This window comes from Eretmochelys imbricata, chromosome 1 (genome assembly GCF_965152235.1).
Source record: "Eretmochelys imbricata isolate rEreImb1 chromosome 1, rEreImb1.hap1, whole genome shotgun sequence".
NCBI classification, from domain to species: domain Eukaryota; kingdom Metazoa; phylum Chordata; order Testudines; family Cheloniidae; genus Eretmochelys; species Eretmochelys imbricata.
Window position 1 is genome coordinate 40,777,408 of NC_135572.1, and position 17,225 is coordinate 40,794,632.

The window sequence follows — 17,225 nt, forward strand, 5'->3', positions numbered from 1 at the left end:
GGTCCCTTCCAACCCTGATATTCTATGATTCACTCGATCCGGGACTTCGGTGGCAGGTCCTTCAGTCGCTCCGGGTCTTCGGCAGCACTGAAGGACCTGCCGCCAAAGTGCCACCAAAGACCCAGAGCGAGTGAAGGACCTGCTGCTGAAGTGCTGCCGAAGACCCGGAGCGCCACCGGGTGAGTAAAAATTAAAAAAGGATTCTCAGGGGAGCCTCCCCAGCCGAGAGCTCAGGCGGGCCGGCCAGGACGGTCCCACAGGCCGGAGTTTGCCCACCCCTTTAACAATCGGTTCTAAACCAGCTTCAAAATTTAACAACCGGTTTGCGCAAACCGGTGCGAACTGGCTCCAGCTCACCACTGGTTGTAACTGATTGTCCTTCATAAGTGGAGTACTTTGCATTTGCCCTTATTGAATTTCATTCTATTTACTTCAGACCATTTCTCCAGTTTATCCAGATCATTTTGAGTTTTAATGCTATGCTCCAAAACACTAGCAACCTCTCTCAGTTTGGTATCGTCCACAAACTTTATAAGTATACTCTTATACCATTATCTAAATCATTGATGAAGATATTGAACAGAACCAGACCCAGGATTGATCCCTGTGGGACCCCATTTGATATGCCCTTCCAGCTTGACTGTGAACCACTGATAACGACTATCTGAGAATGGTTTTCCAACCAGTTATGCACCTAATAGTAGCTCCATCTAGGTTTCAGAGTAACAGCCGTGTTAGTCTGTATTTGCAAAAAGAAAAGGAGTACTTGTGGCACCTTAGAGACTAACCAATTTATTTGAGCATGAGCTTTCGTGAGCTACAGCTCACTTCATCGGATGCATACTGTGGCATCCGATGAAGTGAGCTGTAGCTCACAAAAACTCATGCTCAAATAAATTGGTTAGTCTCTAAGGTGCCACAAGTACTCCTTTTCTTTTTCCATCTAGGTTGTATTTCCCCAGGCAACCACTGCTGCTTTCCTGTCTGGCCAGCTGGTGGGGACAGGGGGTATCCCTGACAATGCACAGAGATCAGAAGGCATGGTCCTACCAACAGCAGCCTCTGACAGGCCCAAGAGAGACACTGCAGTGCTGGCTCTGTCTGACTGGCAAGGAGCTGAGACCGGGATCCGCTGTTTGGAAAATGAGCAGGTATGTGAGGGGTCCCTGCCCCAAAGCGGGGATCAGCAGCCCTGCATAGCCCATAAAAATCAAACACTTACCTGTGGTACTGCTGTGAATTTTTTTTAAAAAGCAAACTAATTTTCACTGAGCCTCAGCTATGGGTCACCATCCTGATTTAATGTTCCCTCCCACATCTCCAGTACTCAACTAGCTGGTGACCCCTCCGTGGATCATAAGCTGATATGTTTGTTCTAATAAACCACAGGTGGCAGTGTGGAGCTGGTAGCTGAGGGAGTGTGAGGAGAGGGACGACTTACTCCTGTCCTCCTGCTGGCAGACCCAGGTGGCTGCTGATACTTCACTCTGACAATCACCGGATGGCTTATGCAAGCAAGAGAATCAGCCCTTGATCCACAACTGAATCTCCATTTCAGTAGTGGCTCAGCCAGAGTTGGGGGATTACTAGAGATGGGGATAGGCATGTTTGCTGGTGGAGGAGGAAGTATTGTTGCATTGTGGGGGACAGAGATTGCTGTCTCGGCCAGCTGAGAGACTACAGCACAGAGCAGGGGCTTATGGAAGGGTGGGACCATGACTGGGGAGCATTTATAATGGAAGGGGGAATCTGAAGAGGACATTGCTGTAGAGGCCATGGGCAAAGAGGGGATTCCGACCTGGGGAACTGAGGAGGGTTGTTGGCCAAGGGATCTGTCAGCACTGGAAGCTGTCAGAGTCACCTGCACCGATTGTGCCAGTGAGATGCTCTACACTGTCACTCAGTTAACTGAACCGTAACTGATCATGGCTTTACTTCTCCAAGTTACATAGAGATTGCCACCATAAATTGTGGTAATCTACAACATATTGGTGTGCCAGGTTGCTCTCAACCATTAACTTGTATAAGGAAGTTGTGATGGGGAAGTGACACATGAGTAACAGCTGACATCCAAAATTTTAAACTGTCTGATTGATCTGCCTGTTTGAAAGCAAGTGAGAGGGTAATTGCTGAACTGAAATTACATAAAATACAAAAGGGATTTCTCAAAATACTTGGAGGTGCATTGCCAGTGTTGTGTGCCAGTCCATTTACTACCAATAGTGTGTTATGATACGACAACCCTTAATGCAGTCGGGCATTATAAAGTTACATTTACTCCGTGTTTGTGTATACTGAGCATCTTTTATATACTGAATACACCTCCTCTCTATATTTCCTTGCAAGTTTCACCCAGCATTTGACTCTCAACCTTACATTGTCTGATAGAGAGGGAATCTTTGTCATAACAAGCATCACTTTTAAGGATTACAATAAAATTGAAGACCGTTCTCTAGTTTGTAATTCTGTTGTGTTTTAATTTAGGATGTTAATGAAGTTCAGCATGCTGGTCTTCCAAACATTCCAGTGGCTCCAGAACATTTAGACTTTTTACCCTACAAGGACTGGGAGCATGATACATCTGGATACCTGTCTTCTAATAGAGGAGTGGGATTTGGCAGAAATGAATCGGTAAATACGCTTAATGTATTCTTGTTTTTAACTTTTTTTATGTATTACCCAGTTGTGGTAGTAGATGATTTATAAGTTAGCAGTTGGTAGTTGTTTATAAAGTCTGCACCATTTCTTATTATTCTGGATGTAATTAATTACATACATGTTTGTGTGAAGTGCAAAAAATCAGAGTACTCCCTCCCAAAGAAAGGCAAGGTACATAAAAGGTGGTGTGGCATCAGGCCCCATTGCAGCAGAGATCTTTGAGAGAGAAGAGGATGCTAGTGGCCCTCTACTCTCTTCCAGGATAAATTCTTCCCTGTCTGTCTAGTCCAAGGCCTTGTTTTCTTTAGAGTACTCAGATGGTGGTACTTCTGCCAGTTGTATTGCACTGATTGACATACCACTAACTGTCCAGTGTAGCCACCCTGAATCAGGGTAAGGCTTGTCCTTGCTTAGATCGATTTAGATGTGGGATGTCATATATCCCTCAGCTGGTAAACCTCCTTCGTTTGCTGGTGGAGTCCTCCTCTCCTACATCCACCATGCCTCATTCAGCACCCACAATATACTGCTACCCCTTGTTGACCCAAACAGCCAGTAAAAGTTTGAGGCCCTGGGGATGTTCTGGTTGGGGGTAGAAATTGATGAAAGAGTCTGGTATATTTGTTAATGCAGTCTTGCTTATTAACAAGGAACGTACAAGGTCCTGTGTCTCCAAAGGCAGGAGGAACCAGAACACAAAAAATAGTTTCTTTGATTATAGACCCAAGGCTCTTTGGGTCTAGTGCTAGCTAAAGATCTCTCTCCCTTGCTTTTTCAGGGTCTTATACCATACTTACATTACAGGCTGCTGTTTCACTCTTTTGGGCCATGTCTACACTACCAATTTGTGTCGACACAAGTGATGTTGACATAATAAAAATCACAATTCCGTGTTCACACTTGCTCCCTCTGTCACCAGATCATGTCCACAGTGGGGGCACCATCATCGACAGTGTGAATAATGCACTGTGAGTACCTATCCCACAGTCCTTCTGTCACTAGGTGTTGTGGGATGACAGAGTGAATCATGGCACATCTTGGGACAGTGTTAAATGTCCCGTGATGCATTGCTTTCTGTCCCAGCACTCCATGAGCTTCCGACTTCCTTTTGCGGCGTTTTTTCAACGGCCCTTCTTCGCTGTGCACCCCGGCATTTTTGAGAGAAGGGTTGGATCCTGCACTGCTCTCCTATGCTCTGTTAACTGTCATGAAGACATTGCGGATGGCAGTGCAGTTAATCGTGAAGTTTCTAACTGAAGAAGACTCACAGGTGCCTGACATTCTGCGTGATATGAATAGGAGCAACTTTAGATTGCTTTTGGCATTCACTGAGCAGGTGCATAGGATAGACCGTCACTTTTGGGCTCATGAAACAAGCACTGAATGGTGGGATCGCATCCTCATGCAGGTGTGGGATGATGAGCAGTGGCTATAGAACTTTCGGGTGCAGAAAGCCAGCTTCCTGGAACTGTGCTTGGAGCTTGTCCCAGACGTGCAGCTCAAGGACACCAGAATGAGAGCTGCCGTCTTGGTAGAAAAGCGTGTGGCAATTGCTGTGTGGAAGCTGGCAACTCCAGACTGTTACCAGTCAGTCACGAATCAATTTGGAGTGGGGAAGTTGACCGTTGGGGCTGCGTTAATGCAAGTGTGCAGGGCAATAAATTGCATCCTGTTGCGAAGGACTGTTACTCTGGGAAATGTGTGTGAAATAGTGGACAGCTTTGCAGAAATGGGGTTCCCTAACTGTGGAGGGGCGGTAGATAGCACACGTATTCCAATTTTGGCACCAGACCACCTTGCAACGGAGTACATCAATAGGAAGGGATACTTCTCCATGGTGTTGCAAGCGTCTGTGGATCACCATGGGCATTTCACTGACATCAGCATAGGGTGGTCTGGGAAGGTGCATGATGCACACATCTTCAGAAACACCGGCCTCTACAGAAAGCTGCAAGCGGGGACTTTTTTTCCTAACCAGAAGATTAGAGGGGGTGGGGTGTTGAAATGCCCATAGTGATCCTGGGGGACTCTGTGTACCCCTTACAGCTGTGGCTCATTAAACCTTACACGGGACACCTGGACAGCAGTAAGGAGCAGTTCAACAACAGGCTCAGTAAGTGCCGGATGACAACTGAATGTGCCTTTGGCAGATTAAAGGCACACTCGCAATGCCTTCATGGCAGGTTGGACCTCATTGAGGATAATATTCCTATGGTCATAGCCACATGCTGTATGTTGCATAATCTCTGTGAAGCTAAGGGTGAAAGGTTTGCTCAGGAGTGGAGTGCTGAGGCAGACCACTTGGCCGCTCATTTTGAGCAGCCAGATACCAGGGCTGTCAGAGGTGCACACAGGGGAGCTATTCGAATCAGGGAGGCTTTGAGGCAGCACTTTGAAAATGAACACCAGTAATATATATCTGTGTCTGAGTTGCTTCAATGTTACATGCCATGTAGTTTTCCTAGGGGGCAATAGTGACATTTGGGGCCTTATATTCCTGTAATAAAGTGATCAAAATGCCTGTGCATGTATTAGCAGTGCCTGCAATCTCACCTTGTAGAAAAAAATTAAAGATGATTTACCATTATAAAAGTTTGCTTTTATTGCACAAGAAACAGCGCTTACACAAACACACAGATGCTTGCCAGGAAAGGAGGAACCAGGGAAGGGCAGACTTTCACAGCTGCGTGGAGGTCCAGCTATCATTGTGAAAGTTGTCTGAGGAGGTGGAGTAAAGGGGAAACGAAGAATCCTGGAAGGTGGAAAGGAATGTGTGGGCGGAACTTGGGGGGCAGGGAAAAGAGTTCTGAATGTACTGCAATGGAGATTGAGCACTGATCTGCTCAGTCTGCAGCATTATTAAGGACTTCAGCATCTGCATTTTCTCCTCCATTACTTTAATCATCAGCTCAGTAGCGCCCTTAACAAATGTGTAATTCTCTTTTCTGTCCTGCCCTTCAGCTTCACAGCATTCCTTTCATTCCCTTTTTTCTGCATTGGATCACTGCAGGACCTCCCGGAACATGTCTTCTTTGCTGCATCTTGAGCGCTTTCTTATCTGGTGGAGACTCTCGGCCGGGTTGCGTGGGGCCTGAAGGCCACGTCTGGTGAAGCACAGGGTTACAATGCACAGAAGCGAGATTATTAAATTCACGCACAGAATTGAAACATTTCTGTTAAATACACCTTTTGCAACATTGCAATCACTTTCTCACTGACCCTAGCCAGGCACACATCTCTGCAAACACCCAAAGCATTCTGAGTGTTGGTGTGGGGGTGGGGGGTCCACATGGAGAAAAGAGCACACTCTCTTTGCAATACTAGGGAACAAATTCTAAAATTCTCCCACACTTTTCCACAGGCGGGGGTCATTCTAGCAGATATCTCACTGATAAGGGTAGGCAGGGAAACAAGGGTACTCCATGCTTATGGCTTCTGCCCTGCTCCCGATGCTGCTCGCCTGTGTGCCGCTTTGGTCCCTGCACAAGTGGTTGCCGAATGGTGCAGAAAAGTTTCCTACAATGGGGGAAGGAACAAAGCTGCTCTGCCACGGAACCTTCAGCAGAGGATTACCGAGTACCTCCAGGAAACTTTTCTGGAGATTTCTCTGCAGGATTCCCATGAGATCTCAGCGTGCATCAACATCCTGTTCCGCTGTACTGATTAGCTACACAGGGAAATGTCTATCTCACAGAAACACAGTCAGCCTCCCACATTTCTATGCCCTCAACCCACGTCTCCACTACACAGGCCACAGCCACTTACCAGGAGTTTCATCTCCTGCTTCTTGCTCACCAGAGAGCAACTGCTGAGACTGGCTAGACACCTCTAGAGTGGAGAACCATTCCTGGCTGCCTACCCCACCGGGCGACCCAGCTGGGAGCTGCACATCCTCATCTAACTCCACCTCTTTATCAATAACTTCGTCCTTGGGTTAGGTCCTCTTTCTGCCACCACAGGGCTCTTGGCTATCCACCGAGGTTAGCGTCCAGCTCCTTATAGACCCAGCAGATCTTAGGTGCAGCACCGGAGCGACGGTTTGCCTCCCTCGCCTTATGGTACACCTGCCTCAGCTCCTTTATCTTCGCTCTGTACTGCAGCGTGCCCTGATCACAGCCCTTTTCGCACAAGTCTTGAGAAATGTGCCCATAGGTATCCCATTTCCTATGGCTTAAGGCAGCTGTGACTGCACAGCCTCCTCTCCCCATATGTTGATCGGATCCAACAGCTCTGCAGTGGTCCAAGCAGGAGAGCTTTTGCTGCAATAACCCACCATGGTCACCTGGGAAGATGTGATGAGACCTCTCCACTCTGAGCAAACAGGAAATGGAATTTCAAAAATTCCCAGGGCTTCTAAGTTTGTTGCAATAACACACCTTAGTCACCTGGGAAGATGCAATGAGACCTCTTCATGCTGAGCAAACAGGAAATGGAATTTCAAAAATTCCCAGGGCTTCTAATGGGGAGGGGTGGATGGTTGTTTACCTGGCTGCGGGGCAGTGGAGTTCAAACTGCTGACCAGAGCAGTCAGAATGGGCATTGTGGGACACTTCCTGGAGGCCAATTAAAGCGATGAAATGAAGCGTGGTGTCTACACTTGCATTTTGTCAACCAAAATTTAGAGGAAAAAGATTTAAATCTCTCATGAGGGTGGATGTCCTTTGTCGCCAAAACCAGGCATTTTCCCTGACAAAAGTCACCTTGCAGTGTCTACACTGTTTGGGTTGACAAACAGCAATTTTGGCAACAAAACTTGGTAGTGTAGGCAAGGCCTTGCTGTTTGCCTCTTTGAGATTGGGTGTGAATGCACTCGACAATTAACATGACTGTCATGATAAGTTAAGCAGGACCCACCCCTCATAAAACAAAAGCAGTTGTGAACCCACCCAGGGAACATACATATCAAAACAATATTCAGAATAACCCCATTAACCACTCAGTCCAAAACTTCTGGGTAGGTTCACACCCCTTTTGTCTTTGGGGGGGCATTCTGCCAACCTTATCCTGATAGTCACGTTAAGTGTAGAGTCCATTCACACCCAATTTCAAAGATGTTTTAATTTAGCCCATAACAAGGTTTCACCCAGCTCATAAGAATACCTTCCCTTTCACCCTGTTCTACAGGTCCTCAGCCAAGATCCCACAATGGGTAAGATCCTGTATAAATCATGAGTTCATGAATTGCATTGAAATTGTGAAATACCTCACAATTAAAAATGTGCACCTTATTTCTAGTCCGAATTTGCCTGGTTTCAGCTGCAAGGAAAGAAGTTGCTTGTTTAATTGACAAGAAGAATAGGCTTTGTGTTGAGCATGATGATGATTAGATTGATACTGAGTCTAATGAAAATATGGTCTTAATCACAAAAAAAAAAAGTTGGTTTAAACTCCAGAAATATTTTGTTTTCTTATAATTTTACTCGACAGGTTCCTTTTCATGCAGTAACTAGTGGTTTTTCTGACCATTTCCTAACCGGAGGAGATAAACAGCTGAAAAGTCTCCAATTTCGAAGTGACAAAGAAGTTCCCTTGGTTGAACAGTGCATTTTACCAGATTCTACTGAATTGAGTTTTATAAAGGCTGCTAAAGTTGAATATGATCCTGGTGCCGCTGGAGTTGGACTGTTTGGGTCTATCTCTGTGCCACAACCAAAATTCAGCCTGCATGGTCAATCACTTTTAAACATCAGACTACCCAAGCCTCCAGCTAGTAAGCCTTTTTCTTTTCAAGTTTCTATACCTCCTCCTGGCCCTGTTCCTTGTGCTGCTTCTTGCCCTCCTCGCCCTCCTCCTTGCGCTCCTCCTTGCCCTCCTCCTTGCGCTCCTCCTTGCCCTCCTTCTTTCCCTCCTCCTTGCCCTCCTGAATTCACTCAGGGGCTTTGTTCAGATTTAAAGAGTTCATTTACTCCTGTGGGCAGAACCCTGAAGAAGGCAAATTTTGAAACACAAGTTACTCCTGAAGTTCTTGCTTCATCAGCTAGGTTCAGACTAGGATCACCAATGCTACAAACTACACCAAAGTATGGAGAAAAACTTCATCGTGAGCTCAGCAAGGTTAGTAGAAATCTGAATTATGCTTTGCCTTTCTCTGAACATGCAGCCAAAACAAACAGGAGTAGTTGCTCTCGATTGCACTGGACTTCTGCATCAAGGGATACTGAAGAAGAGGAGGTAAATTCTGCTCTTTTATAGTGATTTATATTTTGGAAGTTTAATTAACTTTTAATGGAGTGATATAAACTTAGATCTTGTTTCTTCCACCCTTATTCATGTTCATTAATCTTACTTTACTACACTAGTAGTCTCATAGATCTCAGTGGAATTAGTTGTGTGATGAAGTACTATTTAATATGAATAAGGCAGAATCAGGTTCTTAGTGACTATTTCTGGTTTGGTTTTGTTTTTAAAGGATCTTTTCTTAACAGCAATGAGGAAAAAACAGCTTGGTAAAACATCACCACAGATGAGGATTCAACAAAGCTCACCAAGTGCTGTAACCTGGACTCAGATTTTTAAGCTCCAAAATCAGGTACAGTGCCCTTATTTCCATATCTGCTTTACTTAAAAGCAAGATACAAGGAATAACTTTTTTAAAATTATTTTTATTACAAACAGTGTACTTTGGGTTCTTCTGTTGGCATCTAAAAGTAAATCTACATCTAGCAAAGAGTTCTGCCAGGTCCTTCAGGAGAATTTACTTAGTATTCCTCATGGTTCCTCAATATAAATAACAATATTGGTATCTCTGACGGGGTGCATTCACCACTCTGGCACCTCCTGCTGGCTGTCTTGGGAATTAGCTCTGCATGTTAGTGCGCCCTCTTTGGGTAGTGCCTCACCGCCGTCACTCCTGCTCTAGGACCCACGTCTCTTCATGGACCGTGGCGTCCTCTTTAATGACACAGCCCTCCAGCTGTGCCGCACACTGTGCTCCCCCCTTCCAGGGGACCTGCAGTCCACTGTTCAGCCACTTCCCTTAGTGGCTACTGCAGTGAATTGTCTGGCCACTTCCTCATAGCTCCAGCATTCTCTTTGCCCTTGCCTCAGGGCCTTAGCCTGCAAACCGCAGCAGCCAGCCAGGAGCTGTCTTCCGTTCCCCCGGTCCCTGCTAGCAGCACTGCTCTGTTCAGGGTGCTGGCAGTTGTCTCAGCCCTCCAGGGACACAGTCCTTCCTCCTTGGGCTCCCAGCAGAGAACTGCACTCTCTGCCATGCAGCTCCCTTTTTATATGGGCCTGACTGGCTGCTCCCTACAGCCCTTCTCTGATTGGCTGCCTCCGGCACAGCCTCCCTACGGCTGCTTTTAACCCCTTTTTTGCCAGTGAGGGGCAGCCACCACATCACACAATCTAATTTATACTGTGGATTTACTGAGAAAGAAATCAATTTCCCATATGTTGCCTTTTTGAAAGCCAGTTTGTTCAAAAAGCAGTTGCACTTTCAGACAATTCAGTCCTGCCATCATATAAGCAGGTTTGCATTGTGCAAATTCATCTTTCTTATTTGTTTATAATCTAATTTTGTAAGATGCACGATGAGGCAAAATCTTGGATGAGTTTGTTGATTTCATTGGCAGCTCCAGTGATCCGACTAGGAATCCTCAAAATAGCCTCCTCACAACCAAAAGATGTGTCTCAATATTTTTGAGATGCTGAAATTATAAGATAAATTTTCAACTCAGTATTCTGGTATAATTAATAAGTCAGAATCTGTAGTATTATATTAATGGAAGCTAGAGTGAGAACATGGAACAGCCATACTGGATCAGACCAATGGTACATATAGCCTGCTATTCTGTCTTCTGACAGTGCCTGAGCCGAAATGCTTCAGAGGGAATGAACAGAACAGAGCAATTATTTACAGATCCGTCTCCCGTCATCCAGTCCCAACTTCTGGCAGTCTGAGTCTTAGGACACCCAGAGCATAAGGTTGCATTCCTGACCATCTTGGCTAATAGCCATTGATGGACTTGTCCTCCATGAAGTTATCTAATTCTTTTTTGAACCCAGTTATATTTTTGGCCTTCACATCATCCCTGGTAATGAGTTCTACAGGTTGACAGCGTTGTTTGCGGAAGTACTTCATTTTGTTTGTTTTGTTTACAATAATTTAATCAGGTGACCCTTCATTCTTGTGTTATGTGAAGAGGTAAATAACACACTTCCTTAGTCACTTTCTCCACACCATTCATGATTTTATAGGCCTTTTTCATATCCCCCTTAGTCGTCTCTTTTCTAAGATGAACAGTTCCAGTCTTTTTAATTTCTCCTCATATGGAAGCTGTTCCATACCCCTAATCAATTTTGCTTCCCTTCTCTGTATTTTTTTTCAATTATAACATTTTTTTTTTTTGAGATGGGTCAACCAAAACTGCACACAGTATTCAAGGTGTGAGTTTACGATGGATTTATATAGTGCATGATGATATTTACTGTCTTATTATCTATCCCTTTCCTAATGGTTTCTAACATACTATTATCTTTTTTATCTGCCTCTGCACATTGAACAAATGTTTTCAGAGAACTATCCACAATGACTCCACAATCTCTTTTTTGCGTGGTAACAGCTAATTTAGACCCCTACATTTTGTACGTATAGTTGGGATTATGTTTTCCCATGTGCATTTCTTTGCCTTTATCAACATTGAATTTCATCTGGCATTTTGTTGCCCAGTCATCCAGTTTTATGAGATCTCTTTGTAACTCTTCACAGTCAGTTTTGGACTTAACTATCTTAAGCAATTTTGTATTATCTGCAAACTTTGCCACCTCACTGCTTACCCCTTTTTCCAAATCGTTTATGAATATGTTGAACAGCACTGGTACCAATACAAACCCATGGGGGACCCCGCTATTTACCTCTCTCCACTGTGAAATCTGACCATTTACTCCTACCCTTTATTTCCTGTCTTTTAAGCAGTTACTGATCCATGAGAGGACCTTCCGTCTTATCCCATGACTCCTTACTTTGCTTAAGAGCCTTTGGTGAAGTATCTTGTTAAAGGCTTTCTGAAAGTCCAAGTACATTATATCTCCTGGAGCTCCCTTGTCCACATGTTTGTTTATCCCCACGAAGTATTATAATAGATTGGTGAGGCATGATTTCTCTTTACAAAAGCCATGCTGACTCTTCCCCAGAAATAGTGTTCATCTATGTGTCTGATAATTCTGTTCTTTACTATAGTTTCAACCAGTTTGCCTGGTACTGAAGTTAGTCCTATTGGTCCGTAATTACCAAGATAGCTTCTGGAGCCTTTTTTTAAAAATCAGCGTTACGTTAGCTATCCTCTAGTCATCTGGTACAGAGGCTGATTTTAGATGATAAGTTATATACCACAGTTAGTAGTTCTGCAATTTCATATTTGAGTTATTTCGGAACTCTTGGATGAACACCATCTGGACCTGGTGACTTATTACAATGACTGTCAATTAATCACAGTTAAACAAGTGATTAACACAAAACAAATTAACTAGATTTTTTAAAAATCATGATTAACCACAGTTTCAATTTACATTTATTATAAATATTTTTGGATGTTTTTCTACATTTTCAAATATTGATTTCAGTCACAACACAGAATACAAAGTGTACAGTGCTTACTTTATATTATTTTTATTACAAATATTTGCACTATAAAAAAGATAAACCAAAAAATTAGTATTTTTCAATCCATCTCATACAAGTACTGTAGTGCAATCTCTTTATTGTGAAAGTGAAACTTATAAGCGTATAATAATTTTTTAACATAACTGCACTTAAAACAGTGTAAAACTTTAGTGTGTACAAGTCCACTCAGTTTTACTTCTTGTTCACCCAGTTGCTAAGACAAACAAGTTTGTTTACATTTATGAGAGATAAGGTGTGGGAATCTCTCTCACATCTTCTGTCGTGAAGTCTGATGTGAAGAATTTATTTAGCTTTTCCACAGTGGCCTTGTGTTCCTTGAGTGCTCCTTTAGCAACTCAATTGGTAGCCCACTGATAGTCTTCCTACTTCTGATATACTTACAAAAATTTTGCTGTTAGTGCTTGTGTCTTTTCCTAATTGCTCTTTAAATTATTTTTTGGCCTGCCTAATTATACTTTTACAGTTAACTAGTATTACCATGTGCTCCTTTGCACCTGTTGGCTTTCCCTCAGCCCTTAGTTTAAAAACTCCTCCACAACTTCTTTAATTTTACATGCCAGCAATCTGGTTCCTTTTTGGTTTAGATGGAGCCCATTCTTCCTGTATAAGCTCCACCTTTCCCAAAACCCTCCTCCAAACACCATCATCTCATCCATGCTTTGAGACCCGGCAATTCTGCCTGTCTAACTGGGTCTGTGCATGGAACTGGAAGTATTTCAGAGAATGCTACCGTCAGGTTCCTGGACTTTAATCTCTTACTTAGCAGCCTAAATTTGGCCTCCAGGACTTCTCGCCTACCTTTTCCTATGTCGTTGGTACCTACATGTACCATGACCACCGGCTCATCCCCAGCATTGCACATAAGTCAGTCTAGATATCTCAAGAGATTCACAATGTTTGCGCCTGGCAGGCAATTCCCCATGTGGTTCTCCTGGTCATCACAAACGCAACTATATTTCTAATAATTGAATCCTCCATTACTATTACCTGTCTGTAACATACCAAGGTACAATCTAGACCAGTGGTCACCAACAGGTTGTTCTTCTTTGAGTAGTGTCCCTATGAGTGCTCCGCTGTAGGTGTATGTGCGCTCCTGCGCCTCTAATCAGAGATTTTTGGTAGCAGTGTCCGTTGAGCCCATGCATGTGCTCTCCTTCCCTCCTGGTCTGGCACTGCAGGGGCAAAGCCCCCTCACTTCCTTCTCAACCGCCTTTGGCCTCAAACAGAGCGAGCAGTCATCCCTTCCTTAGCTGTGTCATTAGCATAAGTAGTAGTTGTTTTTGTTTCTTTTGTTCTCCTTAATAGTTAGTGTTTCATTTTTATTTACTCCTTTGGGATTAAAGGAGAAAAAAAGAGAAAGAAAGAAAAAGAACTTTAGTTTCCTGCCCTGTCTGAGGGCACCCCCACCTCCCAGGCATTTAGTAGACTCTAAGTTTTTCAGTTTATTTTAAAAAAAAAAAGAAAAGAAAAAGGAAAAGAAGAGAAGGAGTAAAGAAGACCTTTTTCTGCATTCCCCACTGCTAGAGGATGATAGCCCTCCGCCCAGGGGCATGCCTGGTTCTCCCTGCTCCAAGAGGTGCCTCTCCTACAAGGAGTCAATTCCTGTAATGGCCAGACACACTCTTACTGTGTCTGGTGCCTGGGAGAGCCTCACAGAAGTGCTTCACCTGCCACAGCTAAAACAGCAGTCTCGCAGGAACTGGGACCTGAAGTTAAAACTTCTTCTTATGGAGAAGGTACTTCAGTTTCCAGGGGACTCCGGGGTTGACCCCGGATCATCCCTGGAGCCTCTAAAGGTACGTCTACAGTACGAAATTATTTCGAAATTATTCTATTCAAATTTTTGGAAGCAATTTTATACATTTGGTCTTGTGTGTCCCCACTAAAGCACGTGAATTCGGTGGAGTGCGTTCACAGTACCGAGGCTAGCACTGAATGTCAGAGCGGTGCACTGTGGGTAGCTATCCCACAGTTCCCGCAGTCCCCGCCGCCCATTTGAATTCTGGGTTAAGCTCCCAGTGCATGATGGGGCAAAAACATTCTCGCGGGTGTTTCTGGGTGTGTGTCGTCAGTTGCTCCTCCCTCCATGAAAGCTACGGCAGACAATCGTTTTGCGCCTTTTTGGTGTGCAGACACCATACTGCTTTCAGTAGATGGTGCAGTACGGTGCACTGCTTCTCTCCTAGTACTCTGAATCCACCTCGCATTTCCTCTTGTCTTTCTATGTAATCTCTATAAGCATCTACTCTTTCTATTCCTCATCAACCGCTTCCACTGCCAACTCTGCTTGGCCATCATGAACCGAGCAGCACAGCTTCCACCACCAACTCTGCTCTCCCGCTCTTGCCACGCTACCGAGCTTCTCCATGTTGTCTGACTTGGATCCCGCCTCCGTGAAAGCTACAGAAGACAACCATTTCCCACCTTTTTTTGTTTTTTGTGAACCAAACAGCACCTCTTCCGCTGCCACTCTGCTCTCCTACATTTCATGCCCTTTTTCCAGGATTACCCGTGCAGGCGCCTTAGCGCAGCAAACCGTGGAGCCCACTCAGATCTCCGCTATAGTTTTGACCATTGTAAATACCTTGCGCATTATCCAGGAGTATGTGCAGTACCTGCAAAACCAGGCGAGGAAGCAACAACAGCGCGATTACTATACTGCTGAGGACATGGACCCAGACATTCTTAGAAGCACAGCATTGGCAATTGGGTGATCATGGTGGCGTTGGGCCAGGTTCATGCCGTGGAATGCCGATTCTGGGCCCGAGAAACAAGCACAGACTGGTGGGACCGCAAAGTGTTGCAGGTATGGGATGATTCCCATGGCTGCGAAACTTTCGTATGCATAGGGCCACTCTCATTGAACTTTGTGACTTGCTGTCCCCTGCCCTGAAGCACAAAGACACCAAACTGAGAGCAGCCATCACAGTTGAGAAGCAAGTGGCCATAGCCCTGTGGAAGCTTGCAACATCCAACAGCTACCAGTCAGTCGGGAATCAGTTTGGAGTGGGCAAATGCGGGGAGAGGGATAGCTCAGTGGTTTGAGCATTGGCCTGCTAAACCCAGGGTTGTGAGTTCAATCGCTGAGGGGCCGTTTAGGGATCTGGGGCAAAAAAAATTGGGGATTGGTCCTGCTTTGAGCAGGGAGTTGGACTAGATGACCTCCTGACGTCACTTCCAACTCTGATATTCTGTGATTCTATGAAATCTGCTATGGGGGCTGCTGTGCTGCAAGTAGCCAATGCAATCATTGACCAGCTGCTATCAAGGGTAGTGACTTTGGGAAATGTGCAGATCATTGTGGATGGCTTTAATGCACTGAGGTTCCCTAACTGTGGCGGGGCGATAGGTGGAACGCATATCCCTATCTTGGCCCCAGAGCATCGGGGCGGCCAGTATGTAAACTGCAAGGGGTACTTTTCCATGGTGCTGCAAGCACTGGTGGATCACAAGGGACGTTTCACCGACATCAACGAGGGATGGCCGGGAAAGGTGCATGACGCTCGCATCTTCAGGAACTCTGGTCTGTTTGAACAGCTGCAGGAGGGGACTTACTTCCCAGACCAGAAAATTACTGTTGGGGATGTTGAAATGTCTATAATTATCCTCGGGGACCCAGCGTACCCCTTAATGCCATGGCTCATGAAGCCGTACACAGACACCCTGGACAGTAGTAAGGAGCAGTTCAACTATAGGCTGAGCAAGTGCGGAATGGAGTTAGAATGTGCTTTTGAATGTTTGAAAGTGCACTGGTGCAGTCTACTGACTTGGTTAGATCTCAGCACAACCAATATTCCAATCGTAATTGCTGCTTGTTGTGTGCTCCACAATATCTGTGAGAGTAAGGGGGAAGACGTTTATGGCGGGGTGGGAGGTTGAGACAACTCGTCTGGCGGCCAGTTTCGCACAGCCAGACAACAGGGCAATTAGAAGAGCGCAGCAGGGCGCGCTGCACATCAGAGAAGCTTTGAAAGCCAGTTTCATGACTGGCCAGGGTACGGTGTGACAGTTGTGTTTGTTTCTCTTGAAGTTACCCACCCCCTATATATATGAAGGGAAATAAAGTCACAATTGTTTAAAAAATGTTCTTTATTATTTGTTGCACAACACATTGAGAGAAATCAGAAGATAGACCTAGGGGCGTAATTGCGTTAAGGGGGTGGAGCAGGAGGGAAGGACAAGTCCAGAAACCAAATCAAAATTTCGGATATGCCAGCTTTCTGCTGCTTGTGCAATCCTCTGGGGTTGAGTGTGTGGGTCCCTGTAGCCTCCCCGCCGTCCCCCCGTGTTCTTGGGCGCCTGGTTGAAGAGGCTATGGAACTTGGGGAGGAGGGAGGGCGGTTATAGAGGGGCTGCAGCGGCAGTCTGTGGGCTTACTGCCTTTCCCGCATTAGATCCACCATACAGCGGAGCATATCAGTTTGCTCCCCCATGAGCTTGACCATAGCATCCTGCCTGCTCTCATCGCGCACGCCCCTCGTCTCTTCCTGTTCTTTTAACACTTTACAGGACTCTGCAATTGTTTGCCTGCACACATTCCCCAGCTGGGCCCTATCAGTGTGAGAGGACTGCATGAGCTTGGCAAACATGTTGTCCCGAGTTTGTTTTTTCCACCTTCTAATCTGGACCAGCCTGGACGGAGTAGATAGGGGCCGCATTGAAACATTTGCACCTGCGGGAGGAGAAAAGGGGAGGGTAGTATTTTAAAAGATTCATTTTAGAGAACAAAGGGGACACTCTTTCCCAGTGAAACAGGCAATTAATAGTACACAGCACATGTTCTTTCTGTACAAGGTCACATTTTGCCTCTTACACTGAAGTGCCTGCCACTTTGGTGTGAGTAAGCCATCACACATGGCCGGAATTCAGCTTGCAGGCAGCCATGTTAGGCCCTAGGGCACACAGGGTTCTGCTTCTTCCAAATTCATTTCAATGCTTTCAA

At 45.2% G+C, this 17,225-nt stretch overlaps 1 protein-coding gene across 7 annotated transcripts in view; it reads left to right on the forward strand.

Moving 5' to 3' along the window:
• The window catches only part of PARP4 (poly(ADP-ribose) polymerase family member 4), a 120,773-nt gene that overhangs the window by 87,823 nt on the left and 15,725 nt on the right, over positions 1-17,225 (forward strand). For 2 of the 7 annotated variants that reach the window (XM_077809051.1, XM_077809060.1), the window contains exons 32-35: positions 948-1,151; positions 2,485-2,631; positions 8,086-8,829; positions 9,068-9,187. In XM_077809051.1, the coding sequence (XP_077665177.1) occupies positions 948-1,151; positions 2,485-2,631; positions 8,086-8,829; positions 9,068-9,187 (1,215 nt within the window). The remainder of the gene's footprint in view (positions 1-947; positions 1,152-2,484; positions 2,632-8,085; positions 8,830-9,067; positions 9,188-17,225) is intronic. The other 5 variants (XM_077809083.1, XM_077809075.1, XM_077809067.1 and 2 more) reach the window with 4 other exon arrangements.